The sequence below is a fragment of the Pogona vitticeps genome, chromosome 3 (genome assembly GCF_051106095.1).
Source record: "Pogona vitticeps strain Pit_001003342236 chromosome 3, PviZW2.1, whole genome shotgun sequence".
Lineage (NCBI taxonomy): Eukaryota > Metazoa > Chordata > Lepidosauria > Squamata > Agamidae > Pogona > Pogona vitticeps.
Genome location: NC_135785.1, coordinates 238457180 through 238472998, shown reverse-complemented (window position 1 = coordinate 238472998; position 15819 = coordinate 238457180). Strand labels below are relative to the sequence as shown.

Below are 15819 nucleotides of genomic sequence, written 5' to 3'. Positions count from 1 at the left end.
TATGCCGCCCACACTACCCAGAGGTCTGATTGAGTCAAATATTTTACAGTATTCTTTTTACTTAATGCAATGGTTTCTAAACGTGTCTCCAGATGTTACTAGACTAAAACTTCCAGAAGCCTTCACCACTAAATTTGCTGACCAGGACTTCTAGGAGTTTTAGTCCAAAAACATCAAAGGACTCAAGCTTGAGAAATACTGGTTTAATGAAAACTTGTTTGGGATTGAAAACTAAAAGGTATTGTAATGTATCTTTTTTTTTCTATGAAGGCTCCCTATGAGCCATGTATGGTTCCTTTCCATTCCTCCAATTTTATCCTTAGAACAACTGTGTGACAGACTAAGAGTGAGAAGATCACCTAACAAGGCTCACACCTGTGTGAGACTTTGAACATGGGTATTCTTAATCCTAGTTGATTACTCTAAACAGCACTGTAGTATATAATGGGCTGGTGTTGAGTAGTTTTGCTGCTTGTTAAAAAAAAAAGGGTGCTTCACATTGTACAGACTCCAGTCTAGTATTGAGGGCATGACACCTGGCCCTTCATGTACTGCATACCAGAAGATCTTGCTCCAAAGGAATATATCTGGTTGAAGATATCTGAAATGGTACAATTGTACTTCCATAAGGAGAATTGCACTCTTTGTAACTTTAGGTGATATGAGCACTCTAGCAGTATCGTTGTTCAGGGTGATACAGCACGTAGCCCACCTAATGTGGCATTTTGGTGGAGTACATGCAATAATATAGCTCTTTCTTCTTTAAATCATGAATGTGAGCCCATATATTGGAGTATACAGTATGGGACCATGCAGCGGCTTTGGGCACTGATTCAGCAAACAATATTGAATACATGTTTTGTGACATACCACCATGTTCCACAAAATCGTGTTTCCCAAAGGGGAAATGTAACTTCATACATCGAAAGAAAATGTCTTGTTCTAAAAATATGTGATGCCCAGTCACCATCAGGCACATATTCATATTAGTGCACATGCATATAAGGAGGCTTCTACCATAACTACTTTGTTGGATCAGCTGACTCAGCAGATCTCAGTCTCATCACTGACACCATTACCATGGGTGTTGACTCAGCCAGTGAAGGTACCAATCCCATTAACACTGAGGTCTCAGATGTGCAAATATAAGGGAACTGTGCCATCAGATCACTTGCGTGCATCTCGCACTGGTGTACTTTAATTTTTTTTAAAATCAAACACCCAGGGGAAATTGACTGTGTCATCTTACACTTTAAAGTCAAGAAGGGGTAAACTGTACATTAAGGGATGTAATTCTTCCTCTGCAGCTACTGAATATGTCACGAGAGCTGAGTGAGTTAAAGAAGAATCTTAAGGAAGCCAGTGCTGCCATTGCGATGGAACCACTTATTACAGAGTGTGGTGCCTCTGAACCCATGTTCACCTCTACAGAAGTAGCCATTCAGTCTATGCTGGAGTGTCTGAAAAACAATGAGCTGGGGAAAGCCATATACCAAATAAGGGAATGCAGGTAACATTTGATTTAATTACTGACAGGACAGTTTCCATTTTTCTCTGAAAAGGCTGTGGCTATGAAACCTTGTGGGTATTGCTCCTGAACTCAAATAAGGAGTTTCCAGAATTAAAGGGGCTCAGGCAGATCTGACCACTTGAGTGTAGAGATAATGCCAAGATACTCATGCCCTCATCTACTTCTGCTTCATTGACTACGCAAAAGCCTTTGACTGTGTGGACCACATAAAACTATGGCAAGTCCTTAAAGAAATGGGAATGCCTGACCACCTTATCTATCTCCTGAGAAATCTATATGTGGAACAGGAAGCAACTGGATATGGCACAACTGACTGATGCAAAATTGCGAAAGGAATACAAGGCTGTATATTGTTCCCCTGCTTATTTAACTTATATGCAAAATACATCATGCGAAAGGCTGGACTGGAGGAATCCCAAAATAGAATTAAGATTGCCGGAAGAAATATCAACAACCTCAGATATGCAGATGATACCACTCTGATGGCAGAAAGTGAGGAGGAATTAAAGGACCTCTTAATGAGAGTGAAAGAGGAGAGCGCAAAAAATGGTTTGAAGCTCAACATAAAAAAACTAAGATCATGGCCACTGGATCCATCACCTCCTGGCAAATAGAAAGGGAAGATATAGAGGCAGTAACAGATTTTACCTTCTTGGGCTCCATGATCACTGCAGATGGTGACAGCAGCCACGAAATTAAAAGATGCCTGTTTTTAGGAAAAAAGCGATGACAAATCTAGACAGCATCTTAAAAAGCAGAGACATCAATTTGTTGACAAAGGTCCACATAGTCAAAGCTATGGTTTTTCCAGTAGCAATGTATGGATGTGAGAGCTGGACCAAAAATGGGGTTGAGTGCCGAAGAATTGATGCTTTTGAACTGTGGTGCTGGAGCAGACTCTTGAGAATCCCCTGGACTGCAAGGAGAACAAACCTACCCATTCTGAAGGAAATCAACCCTGAGTGCTCACTGGAAGGACAGATCCTGAAGCTGAGGCGCCAATACTTTAGCCAACTGATGAGAAGAGAAGACTCCCTGGAAAAGACCCTGATGTTGGGAAAGTGTGAAGGCAAGAGGAGAAGGGGATGACAGAGGACGAGATGGTTGGACAGTGTCGTCAAAGCTACCAACATGAATTTGACCAAACTCTGGGAGGCAGTGGAAGACAGGAGGGCCTGGCGTGCTCTGGTCTATGGGTTCAGGAAGTGTTGAACATGACTTAATGACTAAACAACAACAACAATTAACATGTCCTAACATCTGCACATTTTTGTCAGTGAGCTCTGATTATTCTTAATTTTCATTTTAGTCATGTGTGCATATTTTAGTGGAATTTTTAACAAACTAGTATAACAAAGTAAAATCTAAACAGTGATGTGTATACTTTTGTTCACATGTACAGCAAAGGACGGGGAGAGAAGGGAGATTTAATTATACATAAAAAAACCCCTCTTCCTATACAACGTATGTCAACAATGATGACGTTCTTGTTTTATTGCAGGAATTTATGGCCCAATGATATTTTTGGAAGCAGTTCCGATGACGAGGTGCAGACCTTACTGAACATTTACTTCCGACACCAAACACTGGGACAGTCCGGCACTTATGCACTGGTTGGATCTAATCAAAGCCTGACAGAAATATGTACTAAGCTGATGGAGCTGAACATCGAGATTCGGGATATGATCCGAAGGGCTCAAAGCTACCGTGTCATCAATACTTTTCTTCCAGACTCCAGTGTTTCAGGCACGAGTCTCTGACAAATGTCCTGTGCTCCCTTTCTCATTCAACTTGGGACTGTTTCCATGTTGGGCTGAGGTGGTTCGGTGCCTTCTCAGCCTTAGAAAAACTTGGTCAAGTTGTAGTCAGTCTTGTTACCTTCACATCTTCCAAGCGGAGCTGGGCAGAGTTTTCAATGTGTAGCAATACTGTAAGGACAAAGGTAGCCTAGAATCCTTTCTTTCTAGCTGCACACACAAAATGCATTTCACTGGGCAACTGCAATTCACTACTGAAGAAGTAACTTCCATACATACCAAAGACTACTACACCGAACAAGACGTCCTTTCTAGGAAATTAATTTTAGCTGGCAAAAGTGCAATCTTTCCTTCAGTTGAGGATTTTTGTTTAATCTTGTACATTTTTTTTTCCTTTGACCAAGTAAAATAGGCAAAATGAAGCTAGTGACAGGACACTGAAAAGACTTGTCAGTTTGAAAGCTGAGGGCCTGTGCATATGAAAGAGGTTGTAAAGGACTAAGGTTTAAATGTACACTGTAATTTAAGTATGATTACTGTATCTTTGGGGAGGGGGGGATCAAGCTGCTATGAAGTATTTTTCCTGATGTTGCTAGGCTACTGTCTCGGAAGGTACTAGATCCTGTTGCAAAAGGTCTGTTATTAAGACCAAAGTACCTATGAATGGACAAGAAAGATTTTTTTAAAAAAAGATTTTGGCTGCTTTTTACTAGAGGTTTGCTTTTATGAATATATTTATATTACTTAAGGATGGCTGGTCTGGCATAATTTACCATTTTGTAGGAAAACGTTACATGGCTGACTTAAATTCTTTTGAGCTGCCTCGCATGTATTTTTTAATTTAAACATGCATTCAGATTTTAACAGTGAAAACATTAAGTACAATTCAATTTCACTTTCCATTTCTTAAAGAGTTTTCTTTGTAACATATGTAAGTTTTTCCTTTTTTTGCACTTAACTGCTGTCAAGTGTTAAATGAGTGCATGTAAATCTTTTGCACATTTAGAACACCTTTATTCGAGCATAGTCTGTTTCGCTTATTCACTCTGTAAATTACACAAAGGTTTTTGTGAAGTACTTTTTGGTTGATATTTTAATCAGAACAGGTTCATCTAACTAAAGTATAAAGTTCATTATAATACACACACACACACATCTGTCTGTGTATGTACTGATTGATTAGATATGAATTTGATCTAAGTTATTCACAGCCAATGGGGGGCTTTTTCAGTTGCTTTTGAATCAGCACTTAACAAGTCAGTGCTGCTTACATGCTCACTATGAATTCATTCAGTATTAACAGTGACAAATATCTAACTTGTAGACAGTTTGTTAAAAGACATGCAACATTAATATGAATGTTGTCTCCTTGCGCTGATACCTCTAGTCAGATAGTTTCCCCTCTAACAGCAGGTATTGTATGCTCTTATTGCTTAAACAAGTAGATGGCAACGTATCCAGTTCCTTTTGTAAATGGAAAAAGCTAGCTGCGAAAATTTTAATTTACACTTCTTCCTGATTTTATACCAAATTTAAATGTACTTTGTACACTATTATAATACAGTACATGTGCTTCATAACTTAAGCCTTTATGCCAGCTTAGAACATTACTTTTTAAAAGGAACTCCTCCCATTACTCACTACTTTGGATCAGTAGCAGATCACTACTATTGGCCTTTCTGCAAAAGTAACTTGCTCATTACTAATGTATTATAGTTACCTTATGTTTTACTGCTTACAGGTTCCCTCAAGTGGCCAATTCTGTTTATTGGACATTGAAAATACTATGATAAACACATTACAAAGCAAAGCTTCCTTTGGCATGTTCTTCCCAGATGCCTTGAACTGCATCCAGAATTGAAGCTGAGATGGGCTCTGTAGACCAGTACACTGATCAGGTGGTAGATGGGCTGGAATTCTCAAGATATGAATATTAATTTAGTCGAAGAAGTGAACTTTTTGTAGCAAAATGCCTTTGCATGAAACTCCATTCTTCTGACAGGAAATAAAAATTACATATATGTCGGATTGGGTACTGGGTTAGTTGAAAGGAAGTACTTGAGGTCCTCCTGAATGAAGCTTCTTTGGTCAAGAGATGATATACTCTGACCTACCACAGTGTGGGAGCCCCTTTCTTATGAATTCTCCTAATTACTAATAAACCACTTCCTACTTGCGGTAGACTATACAGTTTACTAGAGAGACCAATGCAGAACAATACATTATTGGAAGCTTTACTGATTCCATGCATCCAATCTTGAATTCAACCCTAATAACCCGCTCTTAACCTTTCATGTGAGAAATGTTGGGCTTAACATGTAGCAACTCATTCCCCTTGTGTGTACATGCATTAACATTCCAGGGCAGTGCCGCCTGAAGACACAGATCGTATGGTTGTCTGCCTGTTAGTGTTCACTCTTGTGTGGATGCCTGACTGCTCTTATTGCTCTGTCTCTGGCATGCACCCACCCACAATGTATTGTCACACTCTGATGTGCTCACCTTCTCTTTCTCATGCATGCTTGTTCTTACATAGGCATGTGCACTCTTTTGCCTGTATATCTTCCCACCTTCTCATGTGTGCACACACCTGCCTGCACAGTCTCTTGCTCTTCCCCATGCATGCCATCTTCCGTGCACATCTGCTCTTTCACAGATGTGAATCTGCCTGCCTGGTCTCCCTCCACCCCTCTTGTGCACACATACTTGCAGATGTCTGCTCTCACTCTTAATGCCTCCTTCCTTTTTTCTCTTCTTAATTCCCATCTTCATTTCCTCCACAAAGAATAGCAGTGGGAGGTAGCAGTATATGTGAGTCTTCTTCGGTGTCAGCACTCAAGCCACACCACCATATTGGTTCCACTGGAAATAAATTTGAGCCATGGCCATTACAGGTTTTTTTAAAAAGCAATTTCACTCCCGGTAACTCATCTCAAAATGAACTCATTCAAAAAAACAAGTTGTTTCCGTTATAAATATATGCCATTATATAGTCTATCAGCATGGAAGAATGTTAAATCATAAAGTACAGCTATGGTCCCTCAAACAGTCTCTAGCAAATTATAAAAAGACCATTCCTGGTTTAGAGTTCAGGCACTTTCTGCCCACTTTATATCAAAGAAGAATCAAAGTACCATTTTATCCTAAAAATCAACATTCAAATAGTTTCCTATGTATTGTTACAACTACTTGTGCTTCTCCGAAAAAAGATGGGGTCCTATATTAACTTTTGTTCCAAAAAATGCATTTAGGCTTATTTTCAGGGGATTTTTTTTCAATGTACAATAATCTACATTTATTCAAATGCAGTCGTGTCATCATAACAATGGAGGAAGGCAGGGTTTCACTGAGCTGGGGCTCATTTTTTGGAATAGGGCTTATATTATGAGCATCCTGAAAAATCATACTAGGGGCTTATTTTCAGGGGAACAGTAAAATATATTTTATACTCAGTCTTTTGCTATAATTATATAGATTTGGGGAACTTTACAAGAACATGCTATGTTTGGTGCCTGCCTGTTAGTCCTGTTAAAGCTGGGAGAACTGTATGGCCCGCCTCAGAGCATCATAAAATTGTTTTTCAGGCACAGGGTATGGTGAATAGACAGCACGTATCTTCTTTGTTGGCTGTTCTTTGCTTCAGAAGACTACAAATTTGATTGTCAGCAAAAACAAGCAATACTTGAGACTGTAGCTGAAGTTGATGTGTATCCTGTACACTGGCCTAATTTATACTTCCGTACATGAGCATGTTTTAGGTCTCACATGCTGCTGAATTTCTGTCAGTTTACCCTCATTCAAAAATTACTGTAGTCCCTTCAGCTGTACGTCTTAGTACTACCTGACATCCAAGGCTCTACAATTAATTTTCCTTTTACTAGTTGCTACCAATACTGGCTACTTGCACTTTTCATTTGAGCAGTGCTAGTACAAGATGGCAGCTTCCTGTGTTTATTACAATAGCCAGTTATTCAAGCTACTGTTCTTAATAAAATACAGTAGAATAAGGAAATTTCCTTTTATTGAAAGAAACACAAATGTTTCTACATTGACTAGTCAAGAAAGCCTGAGGTGTTTGGTCCCAAGTGCAGTTCTTTTTTGCATTTAATTGCGATTATTTGGTTATCTCTGCTGTTGAAATATATTATGAACAGTTAATTTTTCTCACTGTTGGAAAAAAACTTTAAATCATTGATTTCATTAGAAAGCCACAGTGACAACGAACAGATAACCAGTCCACTTTGCATTACATCACTCATTCTGAAACAGCCAATATGCATAAAGTGATTCATTTTAATCAATAGTATCCCAAATGAGAGGGACTGTTCTGACAGGCATTTAGATTTGTTATACAGAAAACCTTCAAAGCTTCCCATTTTCTTTGTTTTACCTTAACGTTATATCTATCATGTACTGTGGTACATTTCATATCATTAACCACAATTCAGTTAGAATTCAGCTTTTATTATAAGGTATGATAAGGTATACTGGTAAAGTACAAATATAGTTTTACAAAAAATCTTTGATCCATTATCCAATGCCAGGTCAGAAGCCTAAAGTCAATGCCATGCTCTCAAACAAGTAACAAAGTGCATAGTGCCAAGTGCAAGAATAGCACACATTTATTAATCATGGCAAATCAAATAATGTATTTGAAGCTGTAAGTATTGTCACAAGATAGCCTTTTGCCTTTGCAGCGGCCACACAGCTCTTGACGGTGGGGCCTCTTGAGATCGATGTGTCTTTTCTTCTGGGGACAGGAGCAACGAGTCTTTGAACAGATCTTGAGATAACATACTTCAGTTAGTTGACAGAGAACTGCCTTCCTAAAAGTGGTTATTTTCTTGGAGTATATTTTATTTCTATAGTCCTTTCCACTAGAGGGGTTTTGCAGCGAGCTGTCAATTTCCATTTAACTGTGACTTGAATTAGAATGAATCTTTTTCTCTCTCTTTTTTACACATGAGTGACAAATATAAAATAGCCCAAACAAGTCTTTGGCACATACGCCCCCCAAAAAAGATTCAGCATTCTTATTTAATGTTGGATACACCACCAGGCCATCTTGACTGGTTCTGGGCTCTCAACAGAGTTTTATACTCTACTCCTTTACTTGTCTTTTTAAGGAAAGCCACAAATGGCTTAATCCAAAACCTTTGCAATAGGATGACTGGCAGAACAGTCTGAAGACACAGCAACTGGCAAACCCCTCCCATATTTTGCTATATGGCTCACCCCTGTGGCTAATTCACTTGATTTTTCATCCATGTTTTAGACTAGAGACAGGGAAATCCAGCACTACAAATGCCCCCATTTTCAAGTAATACAGGATGAGATCACTAGATACTCCTATGAGATGCTGATAACTGGCAATAATGTCACAAAAATCCTTAAGTTATTAAGCCACATTGATTGCATGTGTTTCTTTAATCCTAGAGTGTAAACTATGAAAGTCAATTTGTTTTGTGAAATTAGGGCTTAATTACACAGTCACTGAAGACCCAGTCTCCTGAAATTTCTTAAAATTATCCTCAAACAGCCTTGGTGCAATAGCAACAAAGCAAGCAAAATCATGCTACAGCAGCAAATTGAAACAAGGAGCACCATCCTGTTTTGCCTGTTCCTTCAATAATGAATTTAGGTTGTATCAATACGTGTTAGTGACATTACTTACATGACACTGAATTGCTTCCACTTTATATGGGTTAAAGCTCTTCTGGCACTTGCGGCAGAGCTGTTTAAAGTAAACCTAAGAAAATGAAGAGTTTTATCATTAGAAGAGAAACCTCTCACATCTGAGCTATGTATGAATTAGTCTGGTCACTTATCAGAGAGCTCCATAAAGCCCAATAAAAATTCTAAATAGAAGCACATAAGGACAATTCAGGAGTTCACTGATTCAGCCTATAGCAACACTACATACTGTCAAAAATTTCAATATTGATCTATGACTTATAAAATATGTGTCACATGATTTCTGCAAGATCTTCTACTCATTCCCCAAGCTTGGAAATAATGTGTTAATTTAATATGCTAACAGGGATGTGCCATTGTAGGTTCCTACTCTTGCAATTCTCTAATAAAGTCCCAGGCAGAATCCTAGATGCACCAGCCCAGAGACCCACACCTTCAGGCACCGATATTTTGCTCATCTAGAGCACGGCCTGTCTTGGACCTTGCTGTTAAAAAAAAGAGAAAGAGAGAGAGAGAGAAGAAGAAGCTACCACTTCCTTGGGAGCTGTAATCTCACTGCCCTTTACACTCTATAGAGGGCAGCTTTTGAAAACTCCAACACCCAGACACCAAGGCAGCACTTCCATTTTTGCACATTAAAGATAGGCAATAGGCCACATACAAGGCTGTTCCAGGCGAGCAGAATATTGGAGAATCTGGGTCTGTAGACTGGCACTCCCAGAATTCTACCTGGAGATTTCATTAAAAATTCAAGGAGCTTGAGTCCAAAAAATACAAATGGTATATGCTTACATGTTAGCATTAAGTACTTACTTTCACATTAAATAGAACAGCAAGCCAAGAAACACATAAGTGTAATATTTTAAAGTTACAATAAGCTCTAACAGTTTATTTGCAAAGAACAAATACATTTGTATTGTTCATTCTAAAAGTAGCAATTTTAACATTAAAATCAGTTATTTCCAAGCTCTGCTCTCATTTTAAGTGTGATTTTATCTTTTAATCAAGGCACACAGCTCCATTAGATGTTTGAAAACATTAAATAAAAGCTATAATGCTGGCAGCTCAGGAACCATCAACGGAGAAAACAAATTTACAGTCCCTCCCCAGATCAACAGTATGTATGCTATCAACAAAAAACATAATACTTTTGGGTGCAATAGTTTTGAAGAACTGGTTCTGTGCCAAGTAACAGTGCCCTCCCCCATATGCACATTTCTGTGATTATGCCATTTGGTGAAAAAGTCTCATGGCATCCTGAAGATCTAAGACATTTATTAGAGTATGAACTCTAAACCCTAATCTACTAAAACATATTCTACAATAAATATCAGGTGCAGTAACAAAATGTGATCACTTAAAGACACTGATTTGGAAACTGGCCAAAAATGGGGGTTTGGGTGGGTTTTTAAAGCATTTCTATTCTTAACAAGCTGTTTCCTATCTGCATCCCAATCACACAATAGCCCTACAGGAATATTAACATTTACTTCCCTAGAAGGAAGCTGTCTACACCATATACCTTATTGGTTCCAGAAATGCACCACACGTAAGCACTTTCCCATCTTGTCTTGCAGTCATTGCAATGGAAATAGCCATATTTCTGTTCTAGGAACTGTAACAGAAAGTAGTTCATTAACATAATGGTAAATGATAATTGTCATTAACCTGGTAAAGATTTGGGCATATTTATATGGAGGGGGCTAATTCTGTTACTACACTGCAATTTTATTCAGTCCCACTCAGTTTACACAGGCAGAATATCATCACCACCTTAGGACTGCAGAGCTAGAAGGGACCCTACGAATCATTGAGTCCAGCCCCTGTCAAGGAGACACAGTGGGGAATTGAACTCCCAAACTCTGGCTCTTCCGGTCAGATGCCTAAAACATTAAGCTATCCAACGTAGAGTGTTAGGCAACCAGTGCATCTCTTCACTACTCAATCTGTTTTAATTTTATCAAGCTGTATGGAGAGTCACAGTGGAAATAAACTCTGAAAGTGGCTCTAATAAATGAACAAGGTAAGTTTCATGTTTAATTATGACTGCAAGGATTCTTACTAGATATACTCTTAGAGGACATGCATGAATTCATACATGTTTTAAATACAAATGTAAGGAATTTTTGGACTCTGGTTGTAACATGTCAATATACTGAGATGTATTAATTTGCAACTATGCCTAGTTATCAAGAGGAATTTTATTGAAATAAGAATAAAAATACACAGAATGCTTATACTGGAGAACATCACGCATTATGGTAAAAGCCGTAAAATAACAACACACATAGTTAGCTAATGAAACATAGTTCCTTCAGAAGAAGAGAAAAGAATAACACTTGTAAATTTGAAACATTTCTAAGAACCAAACTGTTATTGTAAGGCCAGATTCAGATTGCTGAAAGCAGCAAAGGAGAGAGCAAAACAGTTTGTGATTCAGAAATTGCTAAAAGGTGCCAGGGTAGAATTCTCTTCCAAAGCCACGCCTACCAAATAGAAGGGGAAAACAGATGAGGGCAGCCCACAAATGGGACTAGGCTAACAAAGATGACATCTCCTGAATTCAGATGGCTCATCATGACATTGAATTGTGATTCTAGTTGGAGGAATATGCAGAAAATGTCTTTGATACAACTCCCAGGAAACAACACTTTAGACAAGAGCATCTGATAGAGGAGTAATTTTAACTCAAACTGAGAGAAACATGGCTAATTATTTCAGCAGTTTCTGTAAGTAGCATTCAGGAGCAAGGAGAAGGTAGCCTCTGGGAGAAACGGAATCAAAATGTAGACCCATGCTCCAGAATGGTCAGGTGCTAAATGCAAGATGCTCTAGATCAATAGTTCCCAACCCTGAGTAACCCAGGTGTTCTTGGACTGCAATTTCACATAACACAACAGGAAATGCTAACCAGCTCCGAGTCCCACAGGCTCAATCCATAGTTTAACTTTGAGATTTGAACTGATGAAGGAAAGAAATTGCATGAGCACACATACACAGAGGTAATTTGGCAAAGTGCCTTTCCCTTGCCTCACAAGGATAAAGAGATGACACAAACGTACATATAGCACCAGCACTCTCTCCCAAGACTTTTTTTTAATCAGACACTGCTCCTATTTACTTATTTATTTTACAGCTTAGGGAGTTGTCCTGGTGGGCAATATAAAATGAGGAAATGAATGATTCAGGAAGAAAAGTGCTCCACCTACAGGCCCTTCAAATGGAACTGCAATTTTAAAGTTTTTTCCCCTCTCTGTGGCCACCAACATTGACAAGAACAAGATGCCCAAGTATAACTTCACAATGAGAAAATTAAGTTTATTCACATTTTCCTCACTGTGCAGTCAGGTTCTGTAATTGTTAATAAGCTGCCCAGTGACAGGAACAAAAAATATAGAGAGCAAGACAAAACTAATGTTCCTCAGGACTGAGAAAACTGTCTCACATCTTTTTTTTAATAAAGCAAAGACACCTTCTAAATCTGTGTAGTGTAGTGGACAAAATGATGGCCCAGGACACTGGAGACCAGGGTTTGAATCCCTAGCTAGCTATGGAAACTCAATGGAACTTGTAAAATCACTTCTTAAATATTTTGCTTACCCTGAAACCCCTATTAGGGTTGCTGTGAGTTGTTTATGACCATGTTCTGGTCCACAGGGTCAAGAAGAGTCGGACACGACTTAAAGACTAAACAACAACAAAGTTGTTTCTGGCTTGAGGGCACATGACTAATCATCCTAAACTTAGTAGGCTCGATAGACTATACCCGCTGCAACCAATGGGACTTGAATTAGTACTAACCTAACGGATTCAAAGCTCTGGCTATGCTGCATGCTTCGTACTGCAGTCTGTGTCATCACCTGGACAGGTGAGGGCTTGACTGCATTAGGAGCTACCTGGGGAAAGTCCCTTTTTCGAGACACCAGCCAGGAGGAGACGGGAAAGTTGGTCGTCTTTGGCGAGGAGGAGAGGGCTGCCACAAGCCCTCTCCCGCCCCAAACTAAGTGGAAAATAAAGACAGCCGCCAACCCAAACCCGCATCTTATTCTCCGGGCGTGCCAGAGCAAGCGGGCATTTCCTTATTTATTCCCAGATATTCTGCTTGCCGTCGTGCCTTTTCCACCGCGGAGCACCTCCAGAAGGGCATTCGGGCCCCGTCACCTCACCTGGAAGGTGGTTTTTCTGCTCTCTTCTGCGCCTCCGCCTTTCTTGGGAGCCTCGCCCTTCCCCTCCTGGACCTCAGTGGGGTCTCCAACTTCGCCTTCCGGGGGCTTCTCCTCAGGGACAGCCTCCTCCTCCTCCTCCTCCTCCTTTCCCGCCTCCTTCGCCTCAGGCTCCTCGGCGGGCTGCTGCGAAGCCAGCGCCCCGTCCGGCTCCTTCGCTTCCCCCGCCGCTTCGGGCAAAGTGAAGAGTCGACGGCCGAGGACGGGCGAGTAAACGCCCGGCAGCAGCGGCGGCGTCGGGGAGGCGCGGCCGAGGCGCCCGGCGGCGGGGCTGTGTGGCCGGACGGCTTGAAGCGCCCGGGAGCCCAGCGAGCATTGCACGGCGGCGTCCACCCGGGGGTTCACCTGGATCCCCACCTCTTTGGTGTTGGCTTTGCGGAGCCTCGGGGTGAGGCCCGGACTGACGTGGGTCAGCAGGGCTTTCAGCTGGGCCCGCTTGTAGGTGTCCAAGTAGTCCGGCGAGGAGACCGGCGGCGCCGGAGCCGAGAAGCTCCCCCTGAAGGAGTGAGAGAGGCTGTTGTTGCTGCTGCTTTTGCTCTGCTTCCAGCTGGGCTGCTTCTGCTTGGAGGGGGGCCGGGGGGCCACGTTGTGGTTGGGGGTGAAAGAGCTCCCATAGCCTTGGTAGATGCTGTACGGCGGGTAGACGAAGCGCTCCATCGCGGCCCGGGGGGGGGGCAGCTGCTTCTAAGCCCCCTCCCTGCCCGCTCTAGCTTATATCCCTTTAGGGGAGTCGCTTTCATTGGTGCTCATTGCTGCAGGCCAGGGGCAATCATCGCCCTCGGTTAATTAGTGAAACTGGTTCACCGTTCAGGGCTACTGAGATGTGATTGGAGTTTACAAGCCAAAAGAAAGAGATCGGATGCTCAAAGCGCGCTCCGAATTTGCAAAGGGTATTCATGCACCCGAAACGACTTGCTCTGCTTAACTACTTGCGAACTATGACCCATTCATGCCGAAGTTTGCTGCGGTAACAGTACCTTTTCCCTGCGAGGTAAGAAGTAAGTAGGCCCATTGAAATGAATGGCTAAATGAATGGCTGAAATCTAGTAATAAGTTGTATCTAGAGTAGGCCTACAGAATCAGTACCAACATGAATTTGACCCAACTCCGGGTCAAATGGAAGGATCTGATAATGCCCATTGATTCAACAGACCTACTCTAGTTGTGACTTACTACTGGATTTCAGCGGATGAGTGTTACCTTGCAGGAAGTTAAGAATACTGGCCTAAATATTTTTACTACAAAGGAACAGGATTTTACATAGGTATTTCACTTTTTCTGATTTAGTAAACAGCTGGTTGACATCGCATTGTTATGCTTAAGTGTTTGCACACATGATAGAAAGCACAAGCTTCTGTGGTCTAATTCAACAAACCTGGTGTAAAAAGTTAAGGAATTAATATTTGTCTAAGGAGTCCCACTTAATGAGTGAAATCCTGTTGCTTAGAGGCGTAAGTTGCCAGTAGAGGTAGGCCCATTGAATCAGTGGAGCTTACAGAGAAGCTGACTGACCTAATTCCCTCTGATTCAATGGGCCTACTCTAATTATGACTTACTATGCTAAACAACAGGATTTCAGCCAATAAATATCCTTTCCCAATCTCTGAAGAAGTGGGAGCCTATTCATTAATAGTTATTTGGAAATAAGCCCTGCTTTCAGTGGAACTTACATATCTGTCTTCTCACAGTATTAACCAGTCATTGTCACTTCGTCTATTATCTGTATCCTCACCTGGATATGACTTTCAGCATCATGAGAATAAATACTGTACTGGGAATGTGCTGTGTGTTTGAAGAAGTGGATTTTGATCTGTGAAAGTGCATACTGAAATAAATTGTTGGTCTTTAAAGTGCCACAATATCTTGCCTTTTCCCCACCACGACACCATTATTCTTCCCAGTGTTCTCTCAAAGTCTTGTTGACTCAACCCTTGATATTTCCTAGCTAGATACTTGAGGTGGACATTAAAAAGTATTGTGTTTGTGAGGAAGAAAAGGGAGTGGAGAGCTCTGAGGGACAACTGTGAGGAATCACAGTCTCTGCAAGCATTCCATAATCCATGTGGGAAATGAAAGTAACTAATAAAAGCAAGCTGCTTATATACTGCCCCACAGCACTTCAAGCATTCTCTGGGTGGTTTACAATTATGCAGGCTACACATTGCCCACCCAAGCAAGCTGAGTACTCATTTTACCAATCTCAGAAGGATAGAAGGCTGAGTCAACTTAGAGCTGTCTACCTGGGATTGAACCCCAGGTCCTGAGCACAATTTTGGCTGCAGTACAGTAGTTTAACCACTTTACCACGAGGCTCTTGTATTTTACAGATGTGTAAAATATTTAAGGGTACATTTTTTAAGCCTTGTTCTCTTTTTTCTTTTCTTCTTTTTTAGTGCAATACTACCAGATTATTTAACAATGTTTTCCAATGCTGGCTAGCCATGTGTTACTGAAAAATAAGTTGTACTCCGTCATTTGAAATACAAATCTGCCCTACAATAACAATACTGCAGGCAATACCTTTATAATCCACATAAACATCATCATACAATACATGGGTTTTGTGGATTAAAACACCACTTTGTCAGACTTAACAAGTGTGAAGACATGACAG

The 15819-nt window shown here is 40.7% G+C and overlaps 2 protein-coding genes across 12 annotated transcripts in view; one reads left to right on the top strand and one right to left on the bottom strand.

Annotated features, from left to right (window-relative positions):
- Window positions 1–5098, top strand: part of FRY (FRY microtubule binding protein) — a 249737-nt gene extending 244639 nt beyond the window's left edge. For all 11 annotated transcript variants that reach the window (XM_072993766.2, XM_078389991.1, XM_078389990.1 and 8 more), the window contains 2 exons: window positions 1308–1510; window positions 3033–5098. In XM_072993766.2, coding sequence (XP_072849867.2) covers window positions 1308–1510; window positions 3033–3291 — 462 coding nt within the window. In that variant the 3' untranslated portion in view covers window positions 3292–5098. The remainder of the gene's footprint in view (window positions 1–1307; window positions 1511–3032) is intronic.
- A 1457-nt stretch (window positions 5099–6555) lies between these two features.
- ZAR1L (zygote arrest 1 like) lies at window positions 6556–13949 on the bottom strand. Its single transcript, XM_072993769.2, has 4 exons — window positions 13149–13949; window positions 10505–10597; window positions 8963–9037; window positions 6556–8071 (listed from the first exon to the last, which is right to left on the bottom strand). The coding sequence occupies exons 1-4, from the start codon at window positions 13860–13862 to the stop codon at window positions 7928–7930; spliced, it is 1026 nt and encodes a 341-aa protein (XP_072849870.2). The 5' UTR covers window positions 13863–13949; the 3' UTR covers window positions 6556–7927.
- Between the last annotated feature and the right edge of the window lie 1870 nt (window positions 13950–15819).